The sequence below is a fragment of the Mobula birostris genome, chromosome 32 (genome assembly GCF_030028105.1).
Source record: "Mobula birostris isolate sMobBir1 chromosome 32, sMobBir1.hap1, whole genome shotgun sequence".
In the NCBI taxonomy this organism is placed as follows: domain Eukaryota; kingdom Metazoa; phylum Chordata; class Chondrichthyes; order Myliobatiformes; family Myliobatidae; genus Mobula; species Mobula birostris.
Genome location: NC_092401.1, coordinates 21,301,016 through 21,328,911, shown reverse-complemented (window position 1 = coordinate 21,328,911; position 27,896 = coordinate 21,301,016). Strand labels below are relative to the sequence as shown.

General features: G+C 38.5%; 1 protein-coding gene across 7 annotated transcripts in view; it reads left to right on the top strand.

The window, feature by feature from the left end:
• brd4 (bromodomain containing 4) overlaps positions 1-27,896 on the top strand; it is a 176,369-nt gene that overhangs the window by 136,945 nt on the left and 11,528 nt on the right. For all 7 annotated transcript variants that reach the window (XM_072248423.1, XM_072248421.1, XM_072248425.1 and 4 more), the window contains 4 exons: positions 17,453-17,514; positions 19,949-20,189; positions 22,177-22,773; positions 26,044-26,150. In XM_072248423.1, the coding sequence (XP_072104524.1) occupies positions 17,453-17,514; positions 19,949-20,189; positions 22,177-22,773; positions 26,044-26,150 (1,007 nt within the window). The remainder of the gene's footprint in view (positions 1-17,452; positions 17,515-19,948; positions 20,190-22,176; positions 22,774-26,043; positions 26,151-27,896) is intronic.

The window sequence follows — 27,896 nt, the reverse complement described above, 5'->3', positions numbered from 1 at the left end:
ATAAATTCACTGTTCCAAAACTGTTGTTTTGTATGCAATTGTATATCTTATTTATTTTGACTTGCATGTTTTGTAATGGTGGACTTTTTTTTTGCTTTTAAAACACTTGTATTTACTTTTGACTTTGGGGTCACAGAGATTGATTGGTTGGAATAGCTGTTTTATATGCATTGCATGCAAGAGGAAAAAACAGCTTGTGTAGTGACTGGCAGTTAATAAATTGAGATTGAAAGCTGTATTTCTGATATTAAAAAAAACAGCTGTTAAACAACTGGATCTTAGAACACCTTGCCTTGCCTGTTACCAAAGTCTCAGTCTTTGAGTTGCTTTGTAGACAGATTCGTACCTGTAGCTTAATAAAGTGGTCACAATGTATTCTTATCAGTTGAGTTAATTAAACTGATATATAATTAAAATGGGAAGTAGCATTATTTGACATTACATTATGTTCACGTGCACTCCAATTGCAAAACAGCATAAAGTAGATACTGGTCAAAGCTATTCAATGGGGTTAGCTCTTGACTAATATGTCAATGACTTGCACAGATTAATGAAATTATTGTCTGAGACAATTTTAACAGGCACCACAATAACATTCCAGTGGCATAAAGCTTTGCAAGTAAAAGAAAACATGACATGGAATTACACAGGGCAGAAATGGGCTCTTTGGCCAGCCTTATGACTGAATGCTGCAGGGTCAGGTTTTTATCTTCAGTAAAATTCCTGAGCCCCTCTTTATCTGGCCACCATCTGTCCCTGGCCCTATTTCATACTCCCTAATGGCATTGCAAGAGGACTTTTGGCCCATGTGTCGATGTGACTTCATTAATCCCACTGCCAAGTTATTTTCTAGTAATATATTGTTTCTTGCCTATCAACCCTATCTCTTTATAACCCGTGATTCTAGTTGTCATTGAACTCAACTAGCGCATTAACCATCATGTTTTTTTTTCGGTTTGGGGATAAAACTGAAAACAGCTGGAGAACACCCACATTTGCAAAGAACATATGGACTCCACACACAAACAGCGTCAGAGGTCAGGATCAAACAAGTAACTGATCTGTGAGCACAGTGTGTAGTGAAGTTGTCCACAGTACTGTCCTCATTACAATCTGTGCTTTCAGTCAGCTATCTTTAAGAATGGCTATTTCTACTTCAGTAATGTCCGACTCTGCCCCCACTTTGGCTTACATGATGACTTTCACATCGTATCAATTCCAGAGGTAAGATGGACGATCATGAAATCCTGGCTACTCTTAGTTATTCAGCTTCAGATAAACTGGGGTAAACCAACCTTTCGCCTATTACTTGTTTGGTGGCTCATGATTCCTAATTCACTAACTCCTTTTGGTATTCTCATTGTTATTGAATATTCTCATGACTTCTAGGCTCCACCATCTAGAGTGTTCTTGAGTCATATACAGTGCCTGTAAAAAGTATTCACCACCCATCCCCCCACCCCAGAAGTTTTCATGTTTCATTGTTTTACGACATTGAATCAGAGGGTTTAATTTGTTTTTTTTACTTCAACAAAAAAACAACTCTTTTGTGTCAAAGTGAAAACAGATTTCTACAAAGTGATCTAAATGAATTACAAATATAAAGCACAAAATAATTGCATAAGTATTCATCCCTTTAATATAACACACCAAATCATCACTGATGTAGCTATTTGGCTTTAGAAGTCACATAAGTAGTTACATGGAGATCACTGTGTGCAGTCAAGGTGTTTCAATAGACTGTAGTAAAAATACACCTGTATCTGGAAGGTCCAACAGCTGGTGAGTTAGTATCCTGGCAAAAACTACATCATGAAGACAAAAGAACACTCCAAGCATCTCTGCAAAAAGGCTGTTGAAAACACGAGTCAGGAGATTGATACAAGAAAATTTCTAAGTCACTGAATATCCCTTGGAGTACAGTTAAGTCAATCATCAAGAAATGGAAAGAATGTGGCACAGGTGATCTGCCTAGATCAGGCCGTCCTCATACACTGGGTGACCGTACAAGAAGGGCCTTGTGAGGGATGGCACCAAGAGATCTATGACAACTCTGGGGAGTTACAAACTTCAATGGCTGAGATGGGAGAGACTACGCATACAATAAATAACTGTTGCCCGGGTACTTCACTAGTTGCAGCGTTATGGGGGAGTGGCAAAGAGCCAGTTTTTAAAAAAAACACTCACATGAAATCTCAGCTGGAGTTTACCAAAAGACCTGTGGGAGACTGAAGTCAGCTGGAAGAAGGTTCAATGGTCTGATGAAACCAAAATTGAGCTTTCTGGCCATCGGACTAAATGCTACGTTTGGTATAAGCATCCCTATCATGAAGCTTGCTGCGTCATGCTGTAGGGATGCTTCATTGCAGCAGCTCCTAGAAAGCTTGTGAAGGTAGAGAGTAAAATGAACGCAGCAAAATTCAGGGATATCCTGGAGGAAAACTGATTCAATCTGCAAAAGAACTGAGAGTTGTGAGAAGATTTGTTTTCTCATAAGACAATGACCTCAAGCATAAAGCCAAAGTTATACAGGAATGGCTTAAAAATACCAAACACCAAAGTTAATATCCTAGTGTGGTCAAGTCAGAGTCCAGACCTCAATCCAATTAAGAATTTGTAGGCAGACTTTAAAAGGGCTGTTCATTCACAATCACAATGCAGTCTGACAGAGTTTGAGCAGTTTTGTAAAGAAGAATGGGGAAAAGTTTGTGTCCTGTTGTGCAAAGCTGATAGAGACCTATCCACACAGACTTGAGGCTGTAATTGCTCCCAAAGGTGCATCTACTAAATACTGACTTGAAGGTAGTGAGTAATTATGTAATCACTTACTTTGTGTTTTATATTTGTAATTAATTTAAATCACTTTGTAGAGGTCTGTTTTCACTTTGACACAGAAGTCTTTTTCTGTTGATCGGTGTCAAAAGAGCCAAAATTAAATCCACTGTGATTCATTGTTGTAAAACAATAAAACATGAAAATTTCTGGGTGGGGGGGGGTGAATTTTTTTTATAGGCACTGTAACTCAATTTCTGATTACATGAATCATTCTTGAATATACCAGCTCCATTGCTGACAGCCATGCTATCAACCTGATCTCTTGCAAAATCCCCATATAAACCTCTCTTCTGTATCTGATTATGAATGATCAAAATGTTCCTCTTTCTACTTTTTTGTCAATTACCTGATCACCCCAAATATATTCTAACATTAGGTAACAATAAACCCTTAGGAGCTTTCCGTGGCAGATGCTTTATCTAAATACAAGTTAATGCATTAACAAACCCCCCATATATTTCTCCTCTTTCCTTCGCCCCCTCCACAGCTCCTGTCGCTTTCTATCCACAACTTGATTAGTGTCTATTGCTAAGGCAATGAGGAGGGTAGAGATGGAATCCGAGGTCTGGTGCCTGAAGGAAAGGTTACAACATTAAGGAAAAGAGAATGTTTTGTGCACTTTGTGCATTACTCATTCCTCCATTGTCCCAGGGAGACGAGCCTTTGACCTAGTCACTACTGAACAAAAGTTCAGTTCTTCAGAGTTTGAATGTATGCATTGCAGTTTTAAGTCTCAAATGTTGTAAAGTTTGTTTAGTTTCTGTATCTGTCTTTTAATTTGAGTCAACATGCATGGACAGATATTGACACTAACTGTTCTGTTAAACCTGTGGAGCCAGCTTCTCTGATAGTATGATGAGTGCCTCACAGCTTCATTGATCCCGATTCAATCTTGACATCCAGTTTCTTCCCATGTGCCAAAGACGTGCATTAATTGGCCATTGTAAATTGTGCTTAATGGGTCGGACAAATGATAGGAATTTGGGGAAAATGGGATACAGGAGCAATTGGTCGGGGAATGGGTTGTTTTGGCCAGCATTAACTTGATTGGATGAGAGGGAAAAGTGTTAAGAAAAATCTATAGGCTTTCAGATATTTTGATTCATTTCATCGTGAGCAGAGCAAATCTAAAACACTGTCACAGCTCACACATAAAAGGGACATGAGGGCAAAACTGCATCACTGCACCAAAACATGCATTCTTAAGACTAGAGTTAGGTAGATTTGTCTATATTCCTGTATAGGTTTATGCATTACCATTGCCCAGGAATGTCTCTGATATTGGTAAGCATCAGAAATTACACTAGTGCTCTTTCTTTGTCCTCCCTAATGCTCAACCAATGTACTGGCATCATTTAATAAGCTTAACTATCCAGGTGTTCTTGGTAATCACCTTTCTGCAATTCCTTTAAAGTTGCAGAATTTGGTCATAGCGCTCCGATGCATTTTATTGGGAAATTTGAAATGCAAGCCTTTGCTTGTGGCTCAAGTGTGTAATATTCCATTCACTGATCTGGAATTTTTTTCATGCTTTCTTTGAAGTAATCTTGCACTCTATTTGTTGTTGACTGTTGATAAACCATCAGAAAACATAGGAACATTTGGTTTTAGAAATCTGCAAGCAATTTATTGTGAGATTGGAAAGGATGTGTTTCAAGCCACTTAAGTATTCCATCAATATATGATGCAGAATTCATATGCCTTTACATGGTGTTTTCAAATGGTAATTAAAAGAATCAAGTAATTTTCCCAGCTGTGCCATAATCATCATTTCAACTGAATTTGAAGTGCAAAAAGTAAATAATTGATTAAATGTTCTGAGGTATCACAAAGACTTTGCTTAGTTTAATAAAGCCAGTAGTAACTTTTAAATAGTGAAGTACTGAGTGACTGTATTTATGAACATTTCTGAACTAATTTTTAGAGTTTTGGAGATCCAAGAAAGTTATGTGAAATGTTGAACATCGTTGCTTGAATAGTGGAAGAAATTGTGCTTAAGATACCTCTCAAATCTTTAGTCAAGGACTTGAGTATCCCTGTCAAAACTATCTATTAATTGGATATTTATTACCAGAAATGCAGCTTTTGTGTTTTTTTTTAACTCTTTCTAGTTTTAAGTTGTATCCAATGCATGTTGACTTCCTATATTTGGGGTTAAATTATATGTATTTTTTTTACTTTGTATAGTTTTCTATTTTCATCATTTCTCAAATAAAACAAGTTTACAAACGAGAATGTGTTTGCTTGCTGGGTTGAGTTGTAGACTGTCCACTTCCATTTGGGCCCGTGAATTAGAAATCTCTTACACATTTCCATGTCATTTGATGCACCTCATGGTTTAGGTGATCAGTTAGACAGGTAAGTTGGCTATACATAGAGGAAAACAAATTGAAGCCAGATAAACTTTTATCAGTTTTCTATGAATATACTATTTCTATACCATTTCATACAAAAGCTCTGATGATGTAATCCAGATGTTATCTGAGAATGGAAATCGCAAGGCATAACTAGTTAAACACAACCATAGATCATCCAGAAAGACCTTTTATGGTCCTTATTTCCAACCTTTGTTTAGGTTCCTAGTCTTGATTTTATTAGTCACACTAAGCTGTCCACTTGTGGGAAAACAGCTACTTGCTGATCTAAATCTATACCCCAGTCTGCAAATTGAAGAAATTCAGTAGTTGGATTTCAAGCAGTAATTCCACACTCAAAAGCATGAAAAAAAACCTTTTTTTGAATTGCAGTTTTGTTGGGGAAAGTGTTTCAAAGGTTGATGTGGTAATCTAAAGTGATTGCAGCAGCTGAGAAATCAGATTCGTAAATGTGAAAATTCTGCCAAAATCTGTTTTAGGATTTTGAAATGTGATGTATCAAGAAGTCCATTTAGCAATTTATGATTCTTGTTGCTGTATCTGTTCATGAATAAAATTGTAAACAATTGAAGTGCTCACATCTGTAATATTATACCATTAATCTTGGTATTTTTATTTGGTAAATAAAAGTAAGGAGAATAGTGTCATTTAGTTCTTTTTTGCACATCACTACTTTTATGACTTCCCAGATTGTTTTAGCCGGGAAGTGATATAGGCATTCTTGGGAGCCAATTGTTAATATTTTTTTAAATTGATTCTGCAGTGCTCAGTTGCAGCATATTCCTAAGAATACCACCTGAAAACCTGCTTAATAGTTCATAACTACATCTTCTGATGTATCTGAGAGCTCAGGGAATTGTGGTTGCAATTGTTTCTGAGAAGCATCCAGACAGCATACAAAGTATCAAAGTTCAGTGGTAAATTGGTTTATTATTGTCACATGTACTGAGGTACGGTGGAAAAACATACCTTGCATATCATTCATAGAGATCAGTTCATTACAATGGTGCATGGGGGTAGTTCAAAGGTAAAACAATAACAGAAGAATACAATGTTAGAAAGAACAGTGCAGGTAGGGCATTACGAAGTGAACTATGCTGTGTAAGCTGACATAAACAACTAGGTTCAACAAGGGACAGGTGAAGGGCAAGGTGATTGTGCAAGTAATGTTCCAGGGAAGAATATTGACCAGGACCTTCACCACACACTACAATTCAAGAATGATCAAATTCATATTTCTGTATTAACCACCTAATAATTTATCGGTTCATCTGAAGGATGAGATCTTTGACCCTCAAGTGCTCTCAGCACTGTAGGAAATTGGCATCTGGAATGTGCCCTCAATGCTGAACCAGTGGCTGGAGTGCAGGTGCTATAAGTGGACAAATCTAGTTCACTATTTTAAAAAAAAGAGAAAATTCAGGTCTTGATTGAAAAGAAAAAATATAAATACTTTCTTCCTTATAGGGTAATGGTAATGTTCAAAATTAGCCCCAATTTAAAAGATCCTTTTAGTGTTGCCAGTAATATGCACATCTGTAATTACTGAACAAAACTTAAGATCATTAAACATTAGTTGACAATTTGGGAGTCTATTATTAATGGTGAGACTTGATTCTTCTAATAATATGTAAACTTTGAAAGGAATGCATTAGCCACATTTTGTCCCCTTCACGACTACATTATCCTCCAACCAACACACATCAAAGTTGCTGGTGAACGCAGCAGGCCAGACAGCATCTCCAGGGAGAGGTACAGTCGATGTTTCAGGCCGAGACCCTTAGTCAGAAACGTCGACTGTACCTCTTCCTGGAGATGCTGCCTGGCCTGCTGCGTTCACCAGCAACTTTGATGTGTGTTGCTTGAATTTCCAGCATCTGCAGAATTCGTGTTGTTGATATTATCCTCCATCTGCATAAAGAACATTGGATCCCAACTCTAATATGCTACATGGCCTTTGTTTCCACTTTGAAATGACCACAGGATAGCAACTGTTTTCATTCTATCAGAAAGCAAGAATATCATAAATAAACAAGGACAAAGTTATAATTAATTAGTCTTGCTTGGGGATTACAATTTTGGCCAACTGACCACCTCCGATAGTTCACTGCACTCACTATTCTCTGTTCATCTGTCCCCTTTTCTTGACTAAACCACTATTATGCCCCCAACTTCAAAGTTAGTTGATGGTATCAATTTACAGTCTCAAGTTGCCCTTAATTTTGTTCCTATATGGCCTGGCTCCAATTTGATGTTTGGGGGGGGTGGGGGGAGCTAAATGATGACTGTCTGCTGATAGAGGAATTGGGCTTGTTTTTCTACTCTTTAGACAGTATAATTATTCCATCCAAAATTGTTAAACTGAACTGGGCCTCTGGGATTGTGTAACTTGAAGAGTTGGAGCTTTTGGGACAGGAGAGAGGAAAAAATTGAGGACAATTATTTTTTTTTCCAATCAGCCAATCTTCTCAAGCTCTGTAAAATGGATGTACTTTATAAAGAAAAACAAAATTTCCAGAAGCATCAAAAACATGACTGAATATTTTAATACATTTCATCTCTTTAGGTAGATCAACCTTTATTGACCATGTCCTAGCTATCCCACATTCATTTTGCCATTTCTAGTGATGAGTAACCTGTAAATTTATGGGGCCAGAGTGTGTTCCATGTTTTGATGTAGCAAAAAAAAATGGTTCCTAGATCCCTAAAGGTTGCTTATTTATATTACTACCTGGATTTCTGTGGTTTAAGTTTGAACTGTTCATATGTATTTAAACCATTACATGGTAATGCAGCGTTAATCTCCTATAGTCACAATTCCTCCACTCAGAGGAATTGGTGCAATGCTATTACAGCTCGGGTCATCGGAGTTCAATTCCAATGCAGTCTGAAAGGAATTTGTACGTTTTCTCCATGACCATATGGGTTTCTTCTGGGTACTCTGGTTTCCTCCCACAGTCCAAAGACATACTGGTTAGTGGTCATTGTAAATTGTCCTGTGATTAGGCTACTTTTAAATAAGTGGGTCGCTGGGCGGCGTGGCATGTTGTGCCGGAAGGGCCTGTTCTGTCCTGCATCTCTAACTTAGCTCATTTCTAGCGTCAGGAAACCTTTCTGGTTATAGTGGGTTCGCAAGTAAACAGACTAGATGTCTTGATACTGACTATGTTAACTACAAGAATGTGCAATATTCTTTCCAGCTAATAAGGAGAGTTCTCTTGTTGACTCTTCAACATTTTGAGTGAGCTATTTCATAATATGCATAAAAGAAGGACTTTGTCTCCATAAGCAAATTAGGTCACGTTTTCTGTTTTATCCACTAGGTATATTCAAACATGTTCAACTTAAGTATATTTCCATATATTCTATAAAGCTGTTCATAATACAAATATCAGCGCCAAGATGCTATATAAGATATTGGGCTGGGTACTCCAACCAGTCTTAATTAAACCTATTGCCTATACAGAGTTATTTATGTAAAAGCTTTTTAACATCTTAGATTTTCCAATGAGTATTATCAAACAAATCTTGATTATGGAGCCACAAAGAAATATTAGGGGTGATGAGGAAGGTTCTAAGGGCCTTCTTGTAGGAATAAAGAATTGGTAACAGTTGTAGTTCCAAAGCTTCATGTTTTGGTAGTTGTGGCTTGTGATTAAAATTCAGGATGCTCTGGAGGTCTGACTGGAGGAATTGGTACTACAGGAGATTAAAAGCATTGAGGCCATGGAGCAACACATACAAAGATGATAAATTTAAAAACTAGTTTTTGTTCAACCAGTATAGGTCAGCAAGTTGCAGGTCGAGGGGTGTATGTAGAACTTCAATCAAGCGAGAGCGCAGTTGCGTAGAATGTCATTTTTATAAAGGAGAGGTAACTATGACTGTATTGGAAAAGTGGTTTAAAATTAGAAATGCACGGATGAGTGTTTTAGCAACAGTTGAGTTTGGACAAGCAGAATTGAATGATACAGAGTTAGCATTTTTGTTAGCAAAAGTATATGGATAGCTAATTATCTAGGGGTCAAATATAGCATCAATGTTATTGAATGGTTGTCACAAAGAAGTGAAAATGTTTGTCCAGTCTGGATCCTGGAGTAGTTGAGAGCTAACAGAGAAAAAATAATGCTTCCTACTTTTCCCATAAATTTCAGCAACCTATATTTGCAAAAATATGAACTGTAACCATTTACACTGAAGCAGGGATTTGCCCTTCAAATTGAAGGAAAACATTTGCAATCTAAAAGGGCTGCTGCATGTACAAAATTCAACATGTGTGATTAAAGAAAAGAATACTTAATATTTCTCTTCAGCCTTTGCTAATTTGCCAAAGTTAATTGAATTAATAAAATTATTAAATAGATGGTAAAATGGTCGATTGAATAAGGGAGTGGGGGAGGAATTTATTTTTATTGAATACATCGTACATGGTATCTACAATGCCATTTAAAACAAATCTGAAATGACCAATATACCCCTGTCTGCCTGTCTTCTGCCTGATCTAATTAATTATATTTAAACAGAATAAATCCTTGTGTTCCAGAGCTTCACAGTAATTGTTGAAGAGCCCCATCAAATAATGTTTTGCAAAATAAAATCTGTCCTATTAATTTTGAATAAATATAATAAAAGTTAGTGACCTGACCAACTTTTTTCTCCAAAGATGATCAAATTTTCGAGATCAATGAGAGGTCCCTTCTTGACAAATGTTTTTGCATAGGATATGACTCTTGAGTCAGGCTACATAACATTGTCTAATATTGGACAACTTGTTGGGTACATGAAGCAGAAAACTGATGTGGGGTTGCGGGGGCAGAGATGGAGAATATTACCAGGATATACGTCAAACAAGTAACTTAATAAGCAGTGTCATCTGGAATTGAAGCTAATTGGGGATTATAAAATGAGTATTCCTTATTAGGATATTAGTTCATATAAAAATTTGGTTTTTATGTCCTTTACCTGTGTTTGACGTCAATTTTTAATTGTTGGGCAGATGCTGTCACCAAATCCTCATGTCACTGATAATCATATAGGTCTGTAGAATCCTCAACTGCCTGAGTCTCAACAGTTATCTTGGATGGAAGAACACAAAAAAATAATCCCTCCCCTTTGACAGAAGGCATGGTACATCCCATGAATTGAGTGCATTCAATTGAAGAGGAAACAATGGAAGCTTTGATTTGGGACTAGCACAGCAGAAGATTATTGGTTATAACCAACAACACAATTCAAAACTCCTACGCCCTAAATTTATGATTTATAAGCATAAATGAATTTCTTGTTATCAAAGAAAACTACAGGAAAGAGAAGTTGTTTCACATCAGCATCATTTTTAACCTCCCACTGATTCTGAGCTGTCATACTTGGTTTCATATTTTCTTCTGGTTAGATATTATGTAGATCTAGCTGCTGATTCCATTTCATTTCCTGTACGTAAATGTTACTCCGGATCTGATGCACCACAAAAAAAGACAAAGAATTAAAGAATACAATAATAATGAACAATAAATATAAATACATAAGATAGCTTGTACGCATTGATTGTATGTTTTTAAAGTCACACTAGGCTGTATATAAGATGACTGATGGGAAGTAAGAAAGCAGTGGTGGGGTCAGTGGGTGAAGATGTTGATTAGCCTTACTGCTTGAGGAAAGTAACTGTTTTTGAGTGGTGGTTATGGTGTGGATGCTATATAGCCATCTCTCTGATGTGAATGGGACAAACAGTACATGAGCAGGGTGTGTGGGATCCTTCATGATGTTACTAGCCCTTTTCCAGTACCTTTCTGTATATGTGTCCTTGGGTCAATGCATCACTGGTATGTGCCTACCCACCGTTTTGACTAACTGTTGTGGATCCACAATGCAGTTCCTGTTCAAAGCAGTGATGTAGCTTATTAGGATACTTTCTACTGCACATCTGTAGAATGACGTGAGTATGGATGCACAAAGTCCGGTTCTCTTCAGCCTCCTCAAAGTACAGATGTTGGTGAGCTTTCTTGACTGTGTAGGGTGTGTTTTAGGACCATGAGAGGTTGTTTGTGATGTGCACTCCCAGGATTTTGAAACTGTTTCCGTTGCTGTGCCACTGATGTAAAGGGGTGGAGGGGGTAGGGAGGGTGTAAATAGTGCAAGTTGATAACCATCTCCCTTGTCTTTTTGACATTGAGGGAGAGGTTATTTGCCTGGCAGCAGGTCTCAGGCTCTTCCACCACTTCTCTGTAAACCATCTCATTGTTGGTGATGAGTCCCACCATTGTCGTGTCATCGGCGAACTTGATGTGATTGCTCGGGTGAGTGGCTGTGGAGTCATATGTGAATAGACTGTATAGCAGTGGGCTCAGCATACAACCTTGGGGGTACCTGTGTTGAAGATTCGTAATTTGTGTCATTTATTTCAGACAAGTATCAAACTGACTTCTATTTATTGAAGAGAACGTTGTTGAAATGTCTCTTTTAGCTTGTTTTGCAAAACCATCTAAGTATGACTTTTTGGCCTCTTGCCTGTTCCAACAATATCTTGGCTGGCTTCCATGTCTTTCTGTTAACTGTTCACTGCCTCCTGGTTGTGTGTCAAAATTCGCAGCTCACTATGGTCTTATCTTTCCTTATTCTTAATCTCATTTTGCAATACTCCAATATATCTGTTGTCTCCAAATTGTAGCTATTCAGTCATTCACCATTAGCAGCTGTACTTATAGCTTCTAAGATCTTGCATTCTGAAGTTCCTTCTTTTAAGGTCTTTGGTTGACTTTTCTCACTAAATTTTAGTCATTTGCTCCAGCAGTTTGTGTACATATTTAAATAGAAGGTGACGTGCTGCTTGGCGTCCACTCCATTCCCTGCCAGATTCCCATAAATCTTTAATGTATCCAAATTCACGGTCATTTACTTGACACCAAATCTTGCTCCTCCAATTCTCTTCACTTGAAATAACTGCCCTCATCTTAAAAAGCAACTTCTACTGGCAAATGCACCCCACACAGCATCTCGCCTGTGTCAGAATGTTACTATCCATTAACACTGTGCAATCATAATGCATTCATACACATGATGTTATTGCATTTTGGGCTTAATATGAAAGGATTAGATTCTTATTTAATATGGTCATATCCTGAATGGGTCATGAAAGATGGACTAAATGTTTCTCATTTGTAATTATCTTTTCTATCTTAGTAACCGTCGTTCTCCTAAATATCGAGGCTAAAGGGTTGTTTTTGCCACCAGAGGTTTCCAGATGGGTTTTTCTTGCTCTTTTCTTCCGCATGTTATCTCGTTTCTGCCTGATTCTAGCCTTTCTTTTCTCTTTCCCATTGGTTATCAGATCTTTGTTTTCTAATCACTACTTCCTGATGTACCCTTGTCCCCCATCTACCTTGCTAATGTGTACTTGAAAGCTGGCCCTTCATTTTATCAATTTTGGCAAAAAAGTGGCCTGAGGTAAAAAAAAGTTTTTAAAAACAAGACACTTGGTTGAAGATAAAGTACTCTGTGTTGTCAAAATATACTTAAATAAAAGCATACTTGCATTTATTTGATACTTCTCAGGTTTCAAGATGCATGTTGGTATCTACAGCGCAGCAGAGGTTTTTCTCATGTAATACAATTCCCTCTTGGACAGATTTCCTCCAGGTTTATCTATTGAATGCAGTGTTTTCCCAGTTTAGATATAATTTCTTTAGCCTGATTTTGGTGTTACCTTTGAAGCTTTTTCTTTGCCCATCAGGGGCTGGCTGACCATCCTTCAACTGGACTTAATCTGAAAAGCATCCCTGAAATATAGTCATGATGTAATGTAGACAATGCAGCACACACTTCCACTTCCACAATAGAAGAAGTTAAAATGAGACTGTAATCTTGATCTGGAAGCCTAATAAAATGCATCGGATTTTGCTTGTTTAGCAAGCAAAACAGCTTTGAAAATTTTAAATACTGGTGGTTCTTTTTATGGAAATGTGTATTATGATTCATGTTGACAAAAGTTGTAAATATGAGAATTAACTCTCTGGTCTCAATGTAAAGTGATAGCCCACTTTAAAAGTTAAGCTACTAAAACTAAGTTTAACAACTGTAACCATCATACCTTCATGATTTTGTTGTTTGTCCATTCCCATTGGCTCCCATGCCTTCCTGCCTCTGCATAATATCTAATATTTCTTCTTTATATCAGTCTCTTTTTTTTTAACCCTGCCTAGGTCTTTGATCAAGCTTTAGTCATATATTCTAATACTAGCCTTGAGTGCTGTATAAGACTCTGCATTCAATGTTTTAATATATGTGCATATTTATATTGTGTGTGTACGTGTGTAATCGGAGCCAGTACATTCTGGCCCAATTAAGCGGGTGTCCCTATTAGCCGATGTTTCATGGAAGTACTTATAAGGCATAAAAAAAGAAAAAGTACCATTTTAACAGCTTATGTATTAAAGTGAAATACAGAACAAACTCGAACACTACCAATACTTCTACATTACTAGAAAACTGCATTAGTTTTGAAAAGTTACCAACGGAGGAATTCATCTGTCGCATTTTCATTGACTGTAAATGAACAATGTCAGTGCAGGCATCTAGTGCAGATAATCGACTGCCTCCATACATTGCTTTAGACTATTGCATCCTCCAAATCTTCATTTTCATTGTAATATTCAAGATGATTGTTGATGCCTTCAAATTCCTTGTAGTTCCTAACTTGTGGAAGTAGTGAAATAGTTCTGTTTTTACTCCCATCTGTTTCTGGCGTTTCCAAGCCTGAGTGCTTGAAACCGCACTGAGCAAAACAATTTGGAATTGGCTTGCTGCTTATTTCTCACCAACAGTCAGTGACAAAAATCACAGTTTTCTGAATGCAAACACAGGCAACTCGCACTATTTAAAAACTGATCACACTGATTATGGTGTAGTGTCTAATGGCCACACAAGTGCACAACTGACACTAATTAGGAACTGTCTCCTGTCCCAATTAAGCGGCATAGTGAGCCAAATAAACTAAGGAAATCTCGACTGTTTTAATGATTTTTTTTCTTTAAAGAGTTGTTCCAAATAAATGGCTACTGGAATACGCGCATGCATGCACTTGCACACACACATGCACTTCAGCATTCAGTGAAAGGAAAGTTGTAATATAAAGTTATAAATTGTTTCTTTCACTGCAAAGTGTGAACTCACATGATATTTACCAGCTTTTCATTCATTCATATTCCTGTTTCATACTTTTCAATTTCCAAGATCTTTGTTAGCTGTTGTACCTCCTTTGTACTTCCTGTTGTTACAAATGGTCAAAGAATTTTTTTACAAATAATTTGGCATATATTCTGTTAATGTAAAGGGGCATTTGATCTAGGTGGAACACAGAGGATTACAGAATTGATACCATTGGTAAGACTGGAGTAAATTAATGCAGTTAATTTTTCACAGCTGAGATGTTGTAGTTTTGTTGAACTTCATATATAAGCAATTGTCATAATGTGAAAGTTTAGCAAATATTTTGTCAAATATTCGGCATTTACAACAATGCATATTTCATTGTACTAAATATTGACTTGAAGTCTCAAGTATTATTATAGAATTTTTTTTCTATATAATGCACTGAGCAGTGTCTGATTTTTTTTTATGGTGAACCTGTGCAGGCATGATCTTTGGTGGGGGAGGGAGTGGTAGCAGATTGGTTGACGGAACCTATGTTTTACCACTATCTCTTCCACTTGGCAACTGTGAACATCTGAGAACATCTGAGAACTGCTTTAGCCCCTGTGGGTCTACCTTCTGTTTAGAAGATAAGCTTGTTTAATAGTTGTCATGTAATCTTTGCCAGAACCAATTTGATTGCATTCTGTTTGTATAATACACAACTGGTTAATGAAAATATTAAAAAGCTGCATGTACCAAAGAACATGATTACTTTTGCATAAAATTAGAAAATTGTGATCTTTTGGTTCATCAACATCTGGAAGAAAGCAATGAATAATACAGTTAATCAGATAGTGTTTCAGTGCTCATTTTTCATATTCTTATAAAATACCGTTAGGGTTTAGATAGGTCTCTGAAACACCACCATAGTAGGGGGTGGTAGGCTCATATGATTACAGGTGTAACTCTCGCTTCGGCTAGTGGCTTAATATAGGGGTGATGGCCCGTGGCCCGGTCAAACTTTGGGCGAATGCTGCGCGGTGTGTCCCGTTACAAATCAGTACCCCGAAATAACAAACAGTACACAATATGCGAGTAAACAATTAAGCTTTATAATTCTTACTTTGACTATATGGTTAGTAAAGAGATGATAAAAAGGGCCCAGTCTTATTAAACAGTCTGCTGCGCACTGTTGGAGCTCACTGATAAGTCGATCGTCCACCATCGACCTCCTTCAATTGTTGTTGCCGTTCGGACCCTCGCTCCAAGTCCACCTGGATGGTTGGTCTACCAACTCTCTGCATTCGCGTCTTCTCTCCTCATCTCTACCCGGAAAAAGACTGCAAAAATCTCTCTTCCAGCTCATGAGAAAGAACAGCATTCCAAACCCCGTTATCTCTAGTCATAACCCAAACATTGCTGCTACAGAGAAACCACTACATTATCAGTGAAACCTTACACCATGTTACACAGCAGTGAAACCCTACAGCATGTTACGCAGGACAAGGTTTTTCCCACATATTTACTTACCTCAGCTGTTTTGTAATCTGTTGAACACCAGATGCATGTGGAGTGAAACCAACAATTTCCATATTGTTAGGGAAAATGACATGAACACTGCTGTCTACTCTGTGCCACTAGCAACAGCCTTGAAATAAGTTGCCTGTGCTTAATGGGGAAATAGAACTTTAATCTGAAAGGTCATTGAGCAGCATCAAATGATATGAATATAATTGATCAAGGACCTCATTGAATCTTTATTGTATCTATACCTGTGCTGTTGGTCAACTGGAAATCATTGTTTAAGTGTAGGAAAGCATTATTCAGATCACCTGGTGGAAATCTTCAACTGAGTAATTTCTTGGATTGGATATCATGTTCTTGCCCTTTAGGATGCAGTGGGATAGACAAAGGGTAATACTTAATAATTTCACTGGACAGCAAATTTTTTCAAAAGTGTTGCTTCCTCAGAATTTTTTTTGTTTATGATAGGCTGCTCGAAGATGAACACAAATATAATTTCAGAGTACTTGTATCATGTAGGAATTTGGAGAAACAGATTAACTTATTGAATATAATGTATTTAATTGCATAATGATGCTGATGCTTTGCAATAGTTCAACTAAGTTAAAAATATTTTGTTAATGATTTTCATTTGTACTTGTCTGAGGCTTCTCACTTAAGTGTCCAACAATAATTCGCCAGCATTGACGGATCCCAGTTGCCCTGGTATCTTTTCTCCCTGACCACCATGTCCTGGTGAAACCTTTCACCATGCTTGTCACTAACAGCACCAAGATTTGCAGGGAAGAAGTCTAAATGGGAAGGCAGAAAATGAATCTTTAGTGACATGTTGCATTTCATGGATTTATATGCTTGAAGCATGCTTTCAACCAGCTGCATGTAGTTTGGTGCTCTGCAGATGCTGAGAAAAATGTCAACAACTTCCTTGAATGCCTTCCATGTGATTTTCTCCGGTCCCACTAGAAATTCCTCAAATTGCCTGTCATTGATGACCTGTTTGATTTGTGGACCAACAAAAATGCTTTCCTTAATCTTGGCATCAGTTATTCTGGGAAGCATCTGTCTCAAATATCAAAATCCTTTATAGAAATTTTTGTGTCTGGTGATAGCAAATTCCATCCTTGCAGTCCTGAACCCAATAATTATTACTAAAACCTGTGCTGCCATGCAACAGCCGCGCTGCCTAAGCATGCCCGGACGAGATAGGAAACTTTCCAGCTTACATTGTAGGCAACATTTTAATTGACTTGAATTATCTATTGAAATAATAAACATAAGTTTATTTTTAAAAAATGGTGAGTGATCGGGAAATTTCATGGTTTTCATGATCAGTTGCCCAAAAATTCATAAGATATACCTAAAGGTATGCAGGAAGCAAAATCTTTGTTGTCCAGTGTTTTTAAACTATAAAAATGCCTGCCACTCAACAACAAAAACCTCTAAAAATCCGTACGGTGCAAACACACATCCTGTTGTACTTTGGTGTAAAGAGGGGTCATTTAAATCACCCAGGGCTCTTGTTTATATAGTATAGTTTAGATTTAGTTGTCCATCAGCCAGCACATCTCAATTTCAACTCTCTTCTGCAGAGGTGCCACCTAAAACCAAACATGGCAGCCACAAGAGCCGCTCTGGACGGGAGCAGAAGAAGGTAGGAATGATCAACGAGCCGAGACACTGCTGTTTGTTTACTGGTGGGAGTGGCCTGGGTTTTGAGAATTTCATTTTCTGCCTAAAAACTAAACATTTCAGACTCTTCATCCGCTCTTTTTTTCCTTCCACCTCTCTTGTCCCAGCATTTTAATCATTCTACTACCTTTACCTGTTTTGTTTCACTCCAAAGCAGTGAGCAACAGTCTCTTGTTCCCTGTAAAAGGAAACAAGTCAACTGTTAATGTATTTCAAAGCTGTATTTGTAGGGCCTCTGAAAATTGACTTTCAGGATATTATCCTCCCCTTTTTATCCTCTAAGACGCAATAGGAAGGTTCTTAATGTTTTAGTGGAGGAGGGGTAATAACTGTGCACCAATGGACCCTGAAAGATTATGAAGATGTAAGCTTGATTTTTACCTGCAAGCTGCCCATAATCTCAGTGATGTCTGAGTCAGGCTAAGTAGGAGAGAGGGCTGTTACGCCTGGGATTCCTTCATTACTGTACACCACTCACTCCTTGAGGTCCTTCAAGCTGGTTGCCTGATTTGGCCTGAGCCATTAATAATGTAAAAAAGATAGTGCTACAGTAAATAATGAAAATGTACATTTGGGATGGGGAGATTTGTCACCCACCAGATGTTTCTTCCCAGGGAAAAATAATTAATATTGTGGTTGGGTGATTATTTGCTTGCTATTAAATGGAGAGTAAAAATTACAAAGTACGTATTATTTGTACCAGAGTTAAAGGCAAAGCTCAGTGAATGTCAGCTATTCCACATGAAGCTTCAAATGGACGTTTGAAAACTCCCAGGTTTTCATCCACCCTGGTGTTTCTCAGCACCATCCAAAGTCCATAAATTAGAACATTTTGTTATAGCGTGTGAGCTTTCATGCTGTCCCAATTATTTAGATTGTGACTGGTCAGTATTGCGCGTATTCCTTTGACTTTTCCTTATTGCCCTTATCCACAATTTCTTGTTATTCCCAGTTTCCACAGCTCCAGTTGACCTCATGAAGTCTTAAGGAGACATGGTTACTTGTTTGACTACTACTTTGGTGAAAATCTCTCTAAAATGGCCTAGCTTGAATTTTTAATTGATGTTTCCCTAAAAGTCTTGACTTCCCCAACATAATTATTTCTCCGTATCTACCCTATTCTAATATTTTAAACTGCTCAATGTGATCACTCCTAAATTTTCTGCACACAAAAGGACATGAGCTAAATTGGACACTCGCTCCTACAGATGTAACAGCTACAAGTATCCTGGAATCAATCGTATTACAGAACTGAGTTTATTGTAAAGGCTTGTTTTTAAAAAGTTCTATTTTAATTAAAATTTGAGCTTAATATTTCCAGATTTAGACTTGATGAAGAGTTGGGGTTCTTCCTGTTGTTCCATTTTAATTTTTTATTACCACACTAGTGCCATGTAAACATCTGATATCTGGATCCCATGCAGTTAATTTTCTGATATGGGAGATTTACTAAACCGGCAGAGACTGCTAACTAATGAGACTGGCTTTTTCTGCTCCTGAGTTGAATTGGGAGAGTTTACTGTAGCATGGGCAAAGGTGCTTAGATTCCCTTTGGTACTTAGATTGAAGAGTGTTAATTTGATAGGAGGTGGATGGAAATGGATAATAGCCCATTAGAAAGTATTTAGTGTGTAGGAAATCTGGGTTTGCATTTTCAACAGGCAACAGAATGTCTTCAGTACTGAGCCAACAGCATCTTTCCTTCCCAACCTAGCAAATTGTCCCTCCCTCTTAAGAATGTTGATTTAAAAACAAACACTTAGTGTAATTTTCTCCCTCCCTCAAAACCCTCAAGCCAGAGAGGAGAAAATTAATGATGTCACTGTCACATTGACTCATTTTGTTTAGTTTAAAAGTAAGTTTTAGCTTGTTTTTTTTTCACCATTATGCTGTTGAAAGGCCACAGTTTCAACTTGAAAGTGCATTTCATCATGGTTTGGTTTGATTGTGACCATTGGAGGCTGTGGAATTTTATGCTGCACCAGGCCGTTGTCAAGGAATTTCATTGCACCCTGGTGTATGACAGTAAACTAATCTGAACACAGTAGGATTTGGTAGAAGCAGATTTGATCCTTCAGGCTTCATGGTCATTCCTAATCGATTGTTTTGGTTGTGGAAGATGAAGGTCAACTGCATCAATTTTTGAAGAAGGAAGAATTGAACTACTTGAGTAGGGTTGTGTTTTCAGGATCACTTGAACTATGCGCTCTGTGGACTGGAAGCAAATTAGCTCTAAATGAAAGAAGGTTAGAGAGAAAATTGCCTATGAAATTTAAAAACGCATTTAACATTGTGAGTGATACAGAATTTAAAGTAAGACTAACATTATTTAAAAAAAAATAAAGATTTAAAAAAAAATAAAGATTAATGAGTTTTTTTTCTTCTTCTCCCTGCAGCAACATCACCACCACCATCAGCCCCCACAGCCGATGAAGCAATCACCTCAACAGTTTGTACCTGCTCCACTTCCAGTCATGGAGCCACAGATATTGACCAATGCCTATGATGCCATGCCGCACTTTGGACAGCCCATGATGCACCTTCCTCACCAAAGCGAGCTGCAGACGCATTTGCAACCGCCACCTGAGCAGCATTCGCCCCCTCACCTCACCCAACACTCAGTGGTGTCACCGCCAGGTACACGATCTCTTTCGTAGTCTCTTATTATAGTACACCACCTGACAAAACCTTTGAAATTGTATAATCACCATTAATCTTTTCACTAGGATTCACTGAGGTGAAGTGCCAAGTGGGCCTATTTTATATTGTGTTCTCTGCTTGGAAAAGCGCTAATTAAAGTATTATTTGGTATTGAAACCCACTTCCAGAATGAATGTTACATTGATGGAACGGCAAATAATTTGTAGCAGTAACTCAGTGGATGGAGCAGCACCTGCAAAGAAAGGATTGTCATCATTTCAGGCTGAAACTTTGCATCAGGCCCCAAAACGGCGACAATCCCGCCCTTCCGCAGATGCTGCTCCACCTGTTGAATTTTTTTAGCTGTCTGTTGCTCCATCTGCATTATCTTGTGTTTCTGATGTTAGTGGTGTTAGTTTATTATTGTCACATGACCATGAAACGGACCATGAAAAGCTTGCCTTGCATACTGTTCATGCAGATCAAATCATTACCCATTGCACTAAGCTAGAGTAAGGTAAAGTCCAAAGTAAGATTTATCATCAAAGTGTGTATATGATACCATATACTGTATATTCTGGATTCTGATTTCCTTTTGTACTACTCCGATCTACCTCAATTCAGCATCATGTGTCTGGATGGTATCTCAATATATGTCAAAGTAAAGCTATTATTGAAGTACATATATGTCACCATTTGCTACCTGGAGATTCACTTTCCTGCAGGCATTTTTGATAATCTACCTAAATAACCATGCAGAATAAAGTGTAAAAGCTACTATAAAAGTGCAGTGCATGTAAATGATAAAGTGCAAGATCGTAATGAAGTAGATTGTGAGGCCAAGAGTTCATCTTAATGTACAAGAGGTCCTTTCAAGAGTCTGATAAGTGTGACATAAACTGTCCTTGAATTTGCTGCTCAGCTTCATATGTTATCATAACATATGGCCTCTGTCCTTGTGTTATGTATATTATTCTGCTAGATATCATTTCCATTCACCTGGACTAGCAAAATTGTTTTATGGATATGCAAATAATCATATGCTTATTAATGTTTACTTCTGCTGATGAAATTGATAGAATGGATGGAGTGGGGAATTTAAGAAAAAAATGAAGAGGGAAAGTGTTTAGAGTGCCCAGAAAAGGTTCATGAGTATGATTCTGGGAATGAATATGAGGAGCGTTTGGCAGCTCTGGGCCTGTACTCACTGGAGTTTCGAAGAATGTGGGGGGAGGGGGAGGGGGAGGGATCTCATTGAAGCCTACCGAATGTTGAAAGGACTAGATACAGTGGATGTGGAGAAGATGTTTCTTGTGGGGGGAGGAGTGGTAATCCAGAACTGGAGGGCATAGCCTCAAAATTGAGGAGTAACCCTTTAGAACTGAGGTAAGGAGGAATTTTTTTTAGCCAGTGTGTAGTGAATCTGTGGAATGCTCTGCCACAGACTGCGGTGGAGGCCAAGTCCATGCATTTACTTAAGGCGAAAGTTGATTGTTTCCTGATCGGTCAGGGCATCAAAGGATATGGTGAGAAGGGAGGTGTATGGGGTTGAGTGGGATCTGGGATCAGCCATGATGGAATGGAGGAGCAGACTCAATGGGCTGAATGGCCTAATTGCTCCAATGTCTTATGGTCTTATGAAAAGTTATGCCAGGGCATGTTTCTAAAGAAAAAAGCAAAGTTGAGATGTAAAAGGTGTAGGATATCGTCCACCAATTAAATTGCAAATGTTGGGTAGAACTCCCCCATGGTGGGTGAACATAGGTCAGGAATTGGGTGGTGGATTGGTGATTAGAATCCAATTTCAAATAGGGAAATAAAGGTGCAAGTACTGACAATATTTAAGAAATAAGTGATAAAAGGGAGAGAAAATGAACAGTCTGTAGGTGTGTTGTTTGGTTGTCCATATATGTACTTGTAATGGCCTACTGCATGCTGAAAACAAGTATAATAATTTAACATTGTATGTTTTGTTTCCTTTTAGCTTTGCACAGTAGTCTGCCTCAACAGCCATCCAGACCCAGCGGTAAAGCAGCACCATTACCTCCGAAACAGCCTCGGCCTCTCACACAGTCCCCACCTATGGTTCCACAGCCTATATTACAGCCCCCGCAGATGACACAACCGCCAGCTATTCTAGAAGAAGAAGAACCACAGTCTCATCTCTCAATCCCCCTACATACTTCACAAGTGCAGTTGTATTTACAGCAGCTGCAAAAGGTCCAGAATCAAACCCCACTTCTCTCAACGACCTCGTCCCAGCCCCAGCCTCAGCCGCAGCCACAGCCGCAGACAGTCCTCAACCAACCACAGGCGTCACACACACAGCCCCAGCCTCCACCGCACACTCAGCCTGCGCCACATCCCCAGCCGCAGCCTCTTCCCCCACAGCAGGTACAACAGCAGCAGCAACAGCAACATCAACCAAGGCCCCTACACATACAACCCATGCAGTTTCCACCACACATTCAACAGCCCCCGCCACAGCCACAACACCAGCCCCCTCAGCAGGCAAAACCCCAACAAGTCATTCAGCACCACCATTCCCCACGACAACCGAAGCCTGACCCCTACTCCACAGGTAAGGAGTCTTATAAACGTTCATTCCTGACTGATTTGTACAGTTATTCCTTAATTTTCAGAAGGAATGGATTCCTGGAAAATGTTCTGTTAGACAAAATTTTGCAAATCATAAAGGGTTTTCCCATTTGAGGCTAAAAATTCAGATTGTGTTCCAGAGCTCAAGAATTTTGGTCCAAAGAAAATTAAATACATTAAAGAACTATCTGAAGTAGCTAAATATTATTTAACTATTAGTTAATATTTTAAAATAAATGATGTACCTTGTTAAATGCTCATAAAGTAGTCATTTTGGGTTTGCACATCATAATGGTAGGAGGAAGAGATATTTAATTGGTTATGGTGAATCTGGGCTTGATAGAGTTTACCATGTTCAAGAGTTCTTCATATCTTTTTCCCCCAGTGGATCACTACTAATTGAGGCTCAAACAAAATATCAGTAGAAATCTGGATATCTTGCTTCATTTGATATCGCTCCCTGTAGCAATGCATGTCATTTTTCTATTCACATTTTATTCTGCACTCAATGGTGTGTTTATTGCCTTTGAAGATGGCGCTCACTGTTCGGAGTGGAACACAACTGAAAGCCGTATTGTAGTGAACTGTTGCTCTCTTTTCTCTTGTACATTGCTCACTAGATTGTATCACTTTGACTGTGTCTTTTCAAACTTCTAACATGGCCATCGTACATACAGTCTGGTCATGATTTCCTCCATATGCCATTCAGTGCTGTAAGGATTGCACTAATGTTGTCTATGGCCACCCTGATTTTTGCATCACTTCCAAATGTCTGGGAAGGCGATCTTTAGATTCACCAAATGCCCTGCCTTGAACATATTGCTAGCACTCTCATCTATTACTTTTAATAAAAATACAAGAGTAGTATAGGTCTGGCGAAGAACACCTGTATGTGTGTAATGGCCTCTTTTAGCCACATGTCCACAGGCATTGTTACTGGTGGACAAAGCTTGTTGCTTATAATGTCCACAGAAGTGTTGAATAAGATAAGAGGAAGAGGGTCTTTTCACTTTATACCTCTCAATATTTTATCTGTTCTGTTTTCCCTACGCCCACTTCAACATCAGTGCTGTTATAGTGATCCATAACAAGGTCAATTTAAAAAGGGGGAAAAAATAGGTTGTCCAGTCCTCCATATTTTTCCCATGTAGTACGTAGTAGTCCGAATAGAAAGGAAATGGAGGGCTATGTGGGAGGGAAGAGTTGGATTGGTCTTAGAGTAGGTTAAAGAGTCAGCACAACATCATTGGCTGAAGGGCCTGTACCGTGCTGCACGGTTCTACATTCTATTCTCACACAATATTGTTAAGTGAAGAGGGCAAGGAGCAATGTAATAATCTTGGTAGCACAGCAATTGTCATCCAGGTACACCTCTGCAAAAGTTTAGATGTTTTGACTCTCTGACTGAGAGAGGCTTGATTTTTACAGTTATCCTCAGTGTTTTGCCTTCACCTTATCAAGGCAATGTTTGGTTCCCCTTGAAGCCTGGATTTGTTTACTTATCTGTCAAGGTAATAATGTGTCACGGCATCTTCTTTTAAGGGAACCCTGTCTTATCCACATTAACCCTTGAAGGTTTGTTTTGGCTGCTTTAGAATTTGCAAGTGCAAATTCCCTGCAAGGTGAGCGTTATGCTGGTTTACATATTTCTTGCAAATGCTGAACCAACTGAACATATCAGCACTTTCAAAAGATCCGTCATTCACATGTTGTATCAAGCCACAGCCACAGGACCATCAGCAAACTGATGGGCAGAAACCACTTGATTCTGATCTACTTGTATCTCACCTCTATAACACCTCTACTCTTAGCATGACCCTCTTCCAGGGATAATACTTTTAGGTTCTAAGTCTTATTTTACCAAGGGTTATTTTGTACTATCAATGCTCTACAATTTACTGATCAGTTAATGTGCAAATGCGGGAACATTTTGAATCCATCTTAAGGAAAGCAATAAATCATAGTGGAGTACTGACCCCTGGCAACGCACTAAATGCTGGAGAAACTCAGCAGGTCAGGCAGCATCTGTGGAAAGGAATAAACAGTCGACATCTGTCTGTCTGAAGGAACAGAGTTGTTCCTTTCCATAGGTGCTACTTAACCTGCTGAGTTCCTTCATCATTGTGTGTGTGTGTGTGTTGTTCTGGATTTCCAGCATCTGCAGAATCTCTTGTGTTACTGACCTCTGGCATGAAAGTTGGGTCAAAATGTGTCTTAGGTGGAGTGCAGCATGCTATTTATTTTTTAAATTGCTTTTTAATTCAAAGATGTATGCCCCAGAGAATTAATGACGGTATGGTAAAAATTTATAAATGTTTGTAAACCAAGCAATCATTGAACAAGAATGTGAATATAATTTTGAGGAGGAGAGTTTTCAGGACTTTATTTGAATATTACAATACTCTGTGAGGAATTGGATATGTAATGAAAAGGTCTTCAGCACCACAGATAAATAACAGCTGTTGTGGGATTAAATGTGCTGGTAGGGCTGAGTAAATGAACCTCCTTTCACCCTGTGTAGTTTTATAGACAGTGAAGTGTGTTCTTAAAATACAAGCAGAGACTCTATAAGTGGTCAGTAGTTTCAGCAGCCTGTTTGGAGTAGATGAGTTTCCCAAAAGTGTTTCCAGGTTGTGTAGAGGCTATCTGCATTCAGGTTTTTCCCCATAAAATTAGTTTTCCATGGTGAAATATGGTCAGTTGCAAGCTGCTTATCGTGTAGATTTTTTGACCGTGTATTAAATGGGTAAAAAAGCAATCTGTACATACAAAAGTTCATCCTTAACCCAGAGAGGAAGAAATCAATGATTGTGTCACCAGATGTTCATTGGTTGCTGCCTTTGCACAACCTTTCCATCGAGTACCACAACACAGACTTGAGCGCCAAAAATCTAGGCTGACACCACAGTTGTGCTGCATTGTTGATGCTGACATCTTCAGGATGAGACATCAAACCAAGACCCCATATATCAGATTTCTTGACACTATTTTGAAGAAATTAACCCCATTGTTCTGGTAAATGTTTATCCCCTAACATTTTTCGAAGAATATCTAACATTGTTACACTTCTGCTTGTAGGACAACTTTGTAACTTGGCTTTTGCATTTTCCCGTTTACAATAGTGTCCACACTTTTTGGGGTAAAAATGTGCTTGAAAATTTTTTGAAGGCGCAAAGAGTGCCAATTAAGTACAAGTCTTTTTCTTTAATGGAAAATTGATTGTGACTTAATTTTTCGTGCTTGCTTTTCTCAGCTCATATGGCAGATGTGTCTTCTCCGCTCCTGATGCATTCCCCACCGCTGCCACAATTTCCATCTCTTGTCCAGTCACCTCCAAGAAATGTACAGACTAAAAAACAGGTGAAAAAAATCTCTTCAGTTCAATGTAACGTGGGCCAGAGTATAATCCATTCCAACGGCACAAGTGTTTTAAAGTTTTGTTTACAACTTCCCAGGGAGCCTTTAAGCCCGAGGGCGGATTGGTAGCGTAGTGGTTAGCACAACGCCTTACCGTACCGGTGACCAGGGTTCAATTCCTGCTGCCATCTGTAAGGAGTTTGTACGTTCTCCCATGACTACGTGGGTTTCCTCAGAAAAGTTGCGACTTCCTCCCAGATTCCAAAGATTGGTCGGTTATTTGGTCATTGTAAGTTGTCCCATGATTAGGCTAGGATTAAATTGGGTGATTGCTGGGCAGTGCGGCTGGAAGGGCCTGTTCCACACTATATTTCTAAATAAATAAATGCCATGTCTGCAAAATGATAGCAATATTTAAAAGGCATGTTTAAGAAATATGCACCTAATTAAGTGAATGTTGCTGGGCAGATATTATAACGTGTATGCACATTTATGCAAAGGTTTTGTGGCTATTGATGACAGGTGGGAACCCATCCAGTTTTTTTTTATTCCCTGTCACTTTGTTGATAAATATTCTTGGGATCAAGCCAGAGGCGTTAATAATTTCTATAGTTCACTTATTGCCCTAATCAGAGAATTGTTTTTAAAAGCATTGTACATGAATGATGTTTTCATAATGGTATATAATTAATGTCTTGTGCAACATCAGTCACAATATAATGATTTAAGCTTCTCAAATTCAACAAGAATGAGTCAAACCAATAGGATTTCTTCTGGGAGTGGACTTATTCCATTAATCCCTTTCTTCTCTTGCTCTCTCAACCCCTGTAAAACTACTTACATCTGCAGTGGCTTCCTGTTGCAATGACCTTGAAGCTATTCTATGGCAATGAAGCCTTCTGTCATAGGCAATGGAACTATTCAAATGATGGACAGGAAACAATGCATTCAGTCCTTGTGTAATTTGGTGTAATAGTGCATCTGAGTTTGCAGAGTACACTTTGCTTAATGTAACAGGCATTCATATTTCAGCACTTTTTTTGAAAGGAGTTAAAGCTGTAATTAGTGTGACTGATCAATGGCCTTCAATTCAAAACCCATCAATTTACTTGGAACTAAATGTACACTCAGTGGCCACTTCATTAGGTACATCTGCTTGATAGTGCGAATTGGCTAATCATGAGGCAGCAGCTTAATGCATAAAAACTTGCAGACCTGGGGTCAAGATGTTGAGTTGGTCTTCAGACCAAACATCAGAATGGGGAAATATGACCCAAGTGACTTTGGTCGTGGAATGATTGTTGGTGCCAGACAGGGTTTTTTGAGTATTTCAGAAACTGCTGATCTTCTGGGGTTTTCACACACAACAGTCTCAAGAATTTACAGAGAATGGTGTTAGTAAGCGGCAGTTCTGTGGGTGAAAACGCCTTGTTAATGAGGGTGGTCAGAGGAAAATGGCCATACTGATTCAAACTGACTGAAAGGCAACAGTAACTCGGGTAACCACGTTACAACCGTGGTGTGAAGAAGAGCATTTCTGAACTCGCATGTCAGACCTTGTAATGGATGAGCTGTAGCAGCAGACCATAAACATCACCGTGATGACTGAGTGTACAATAATGAGATAAATTAATAATTCTTGTGCTTCACGCATAATTTTGGTGCCTGATCTTCCTTCAATGTCATGTAGAAATGAACACTTTCACCTTTTTGTCTACAGTTGAGATAATCTGGAAGTTTAATTTCTCT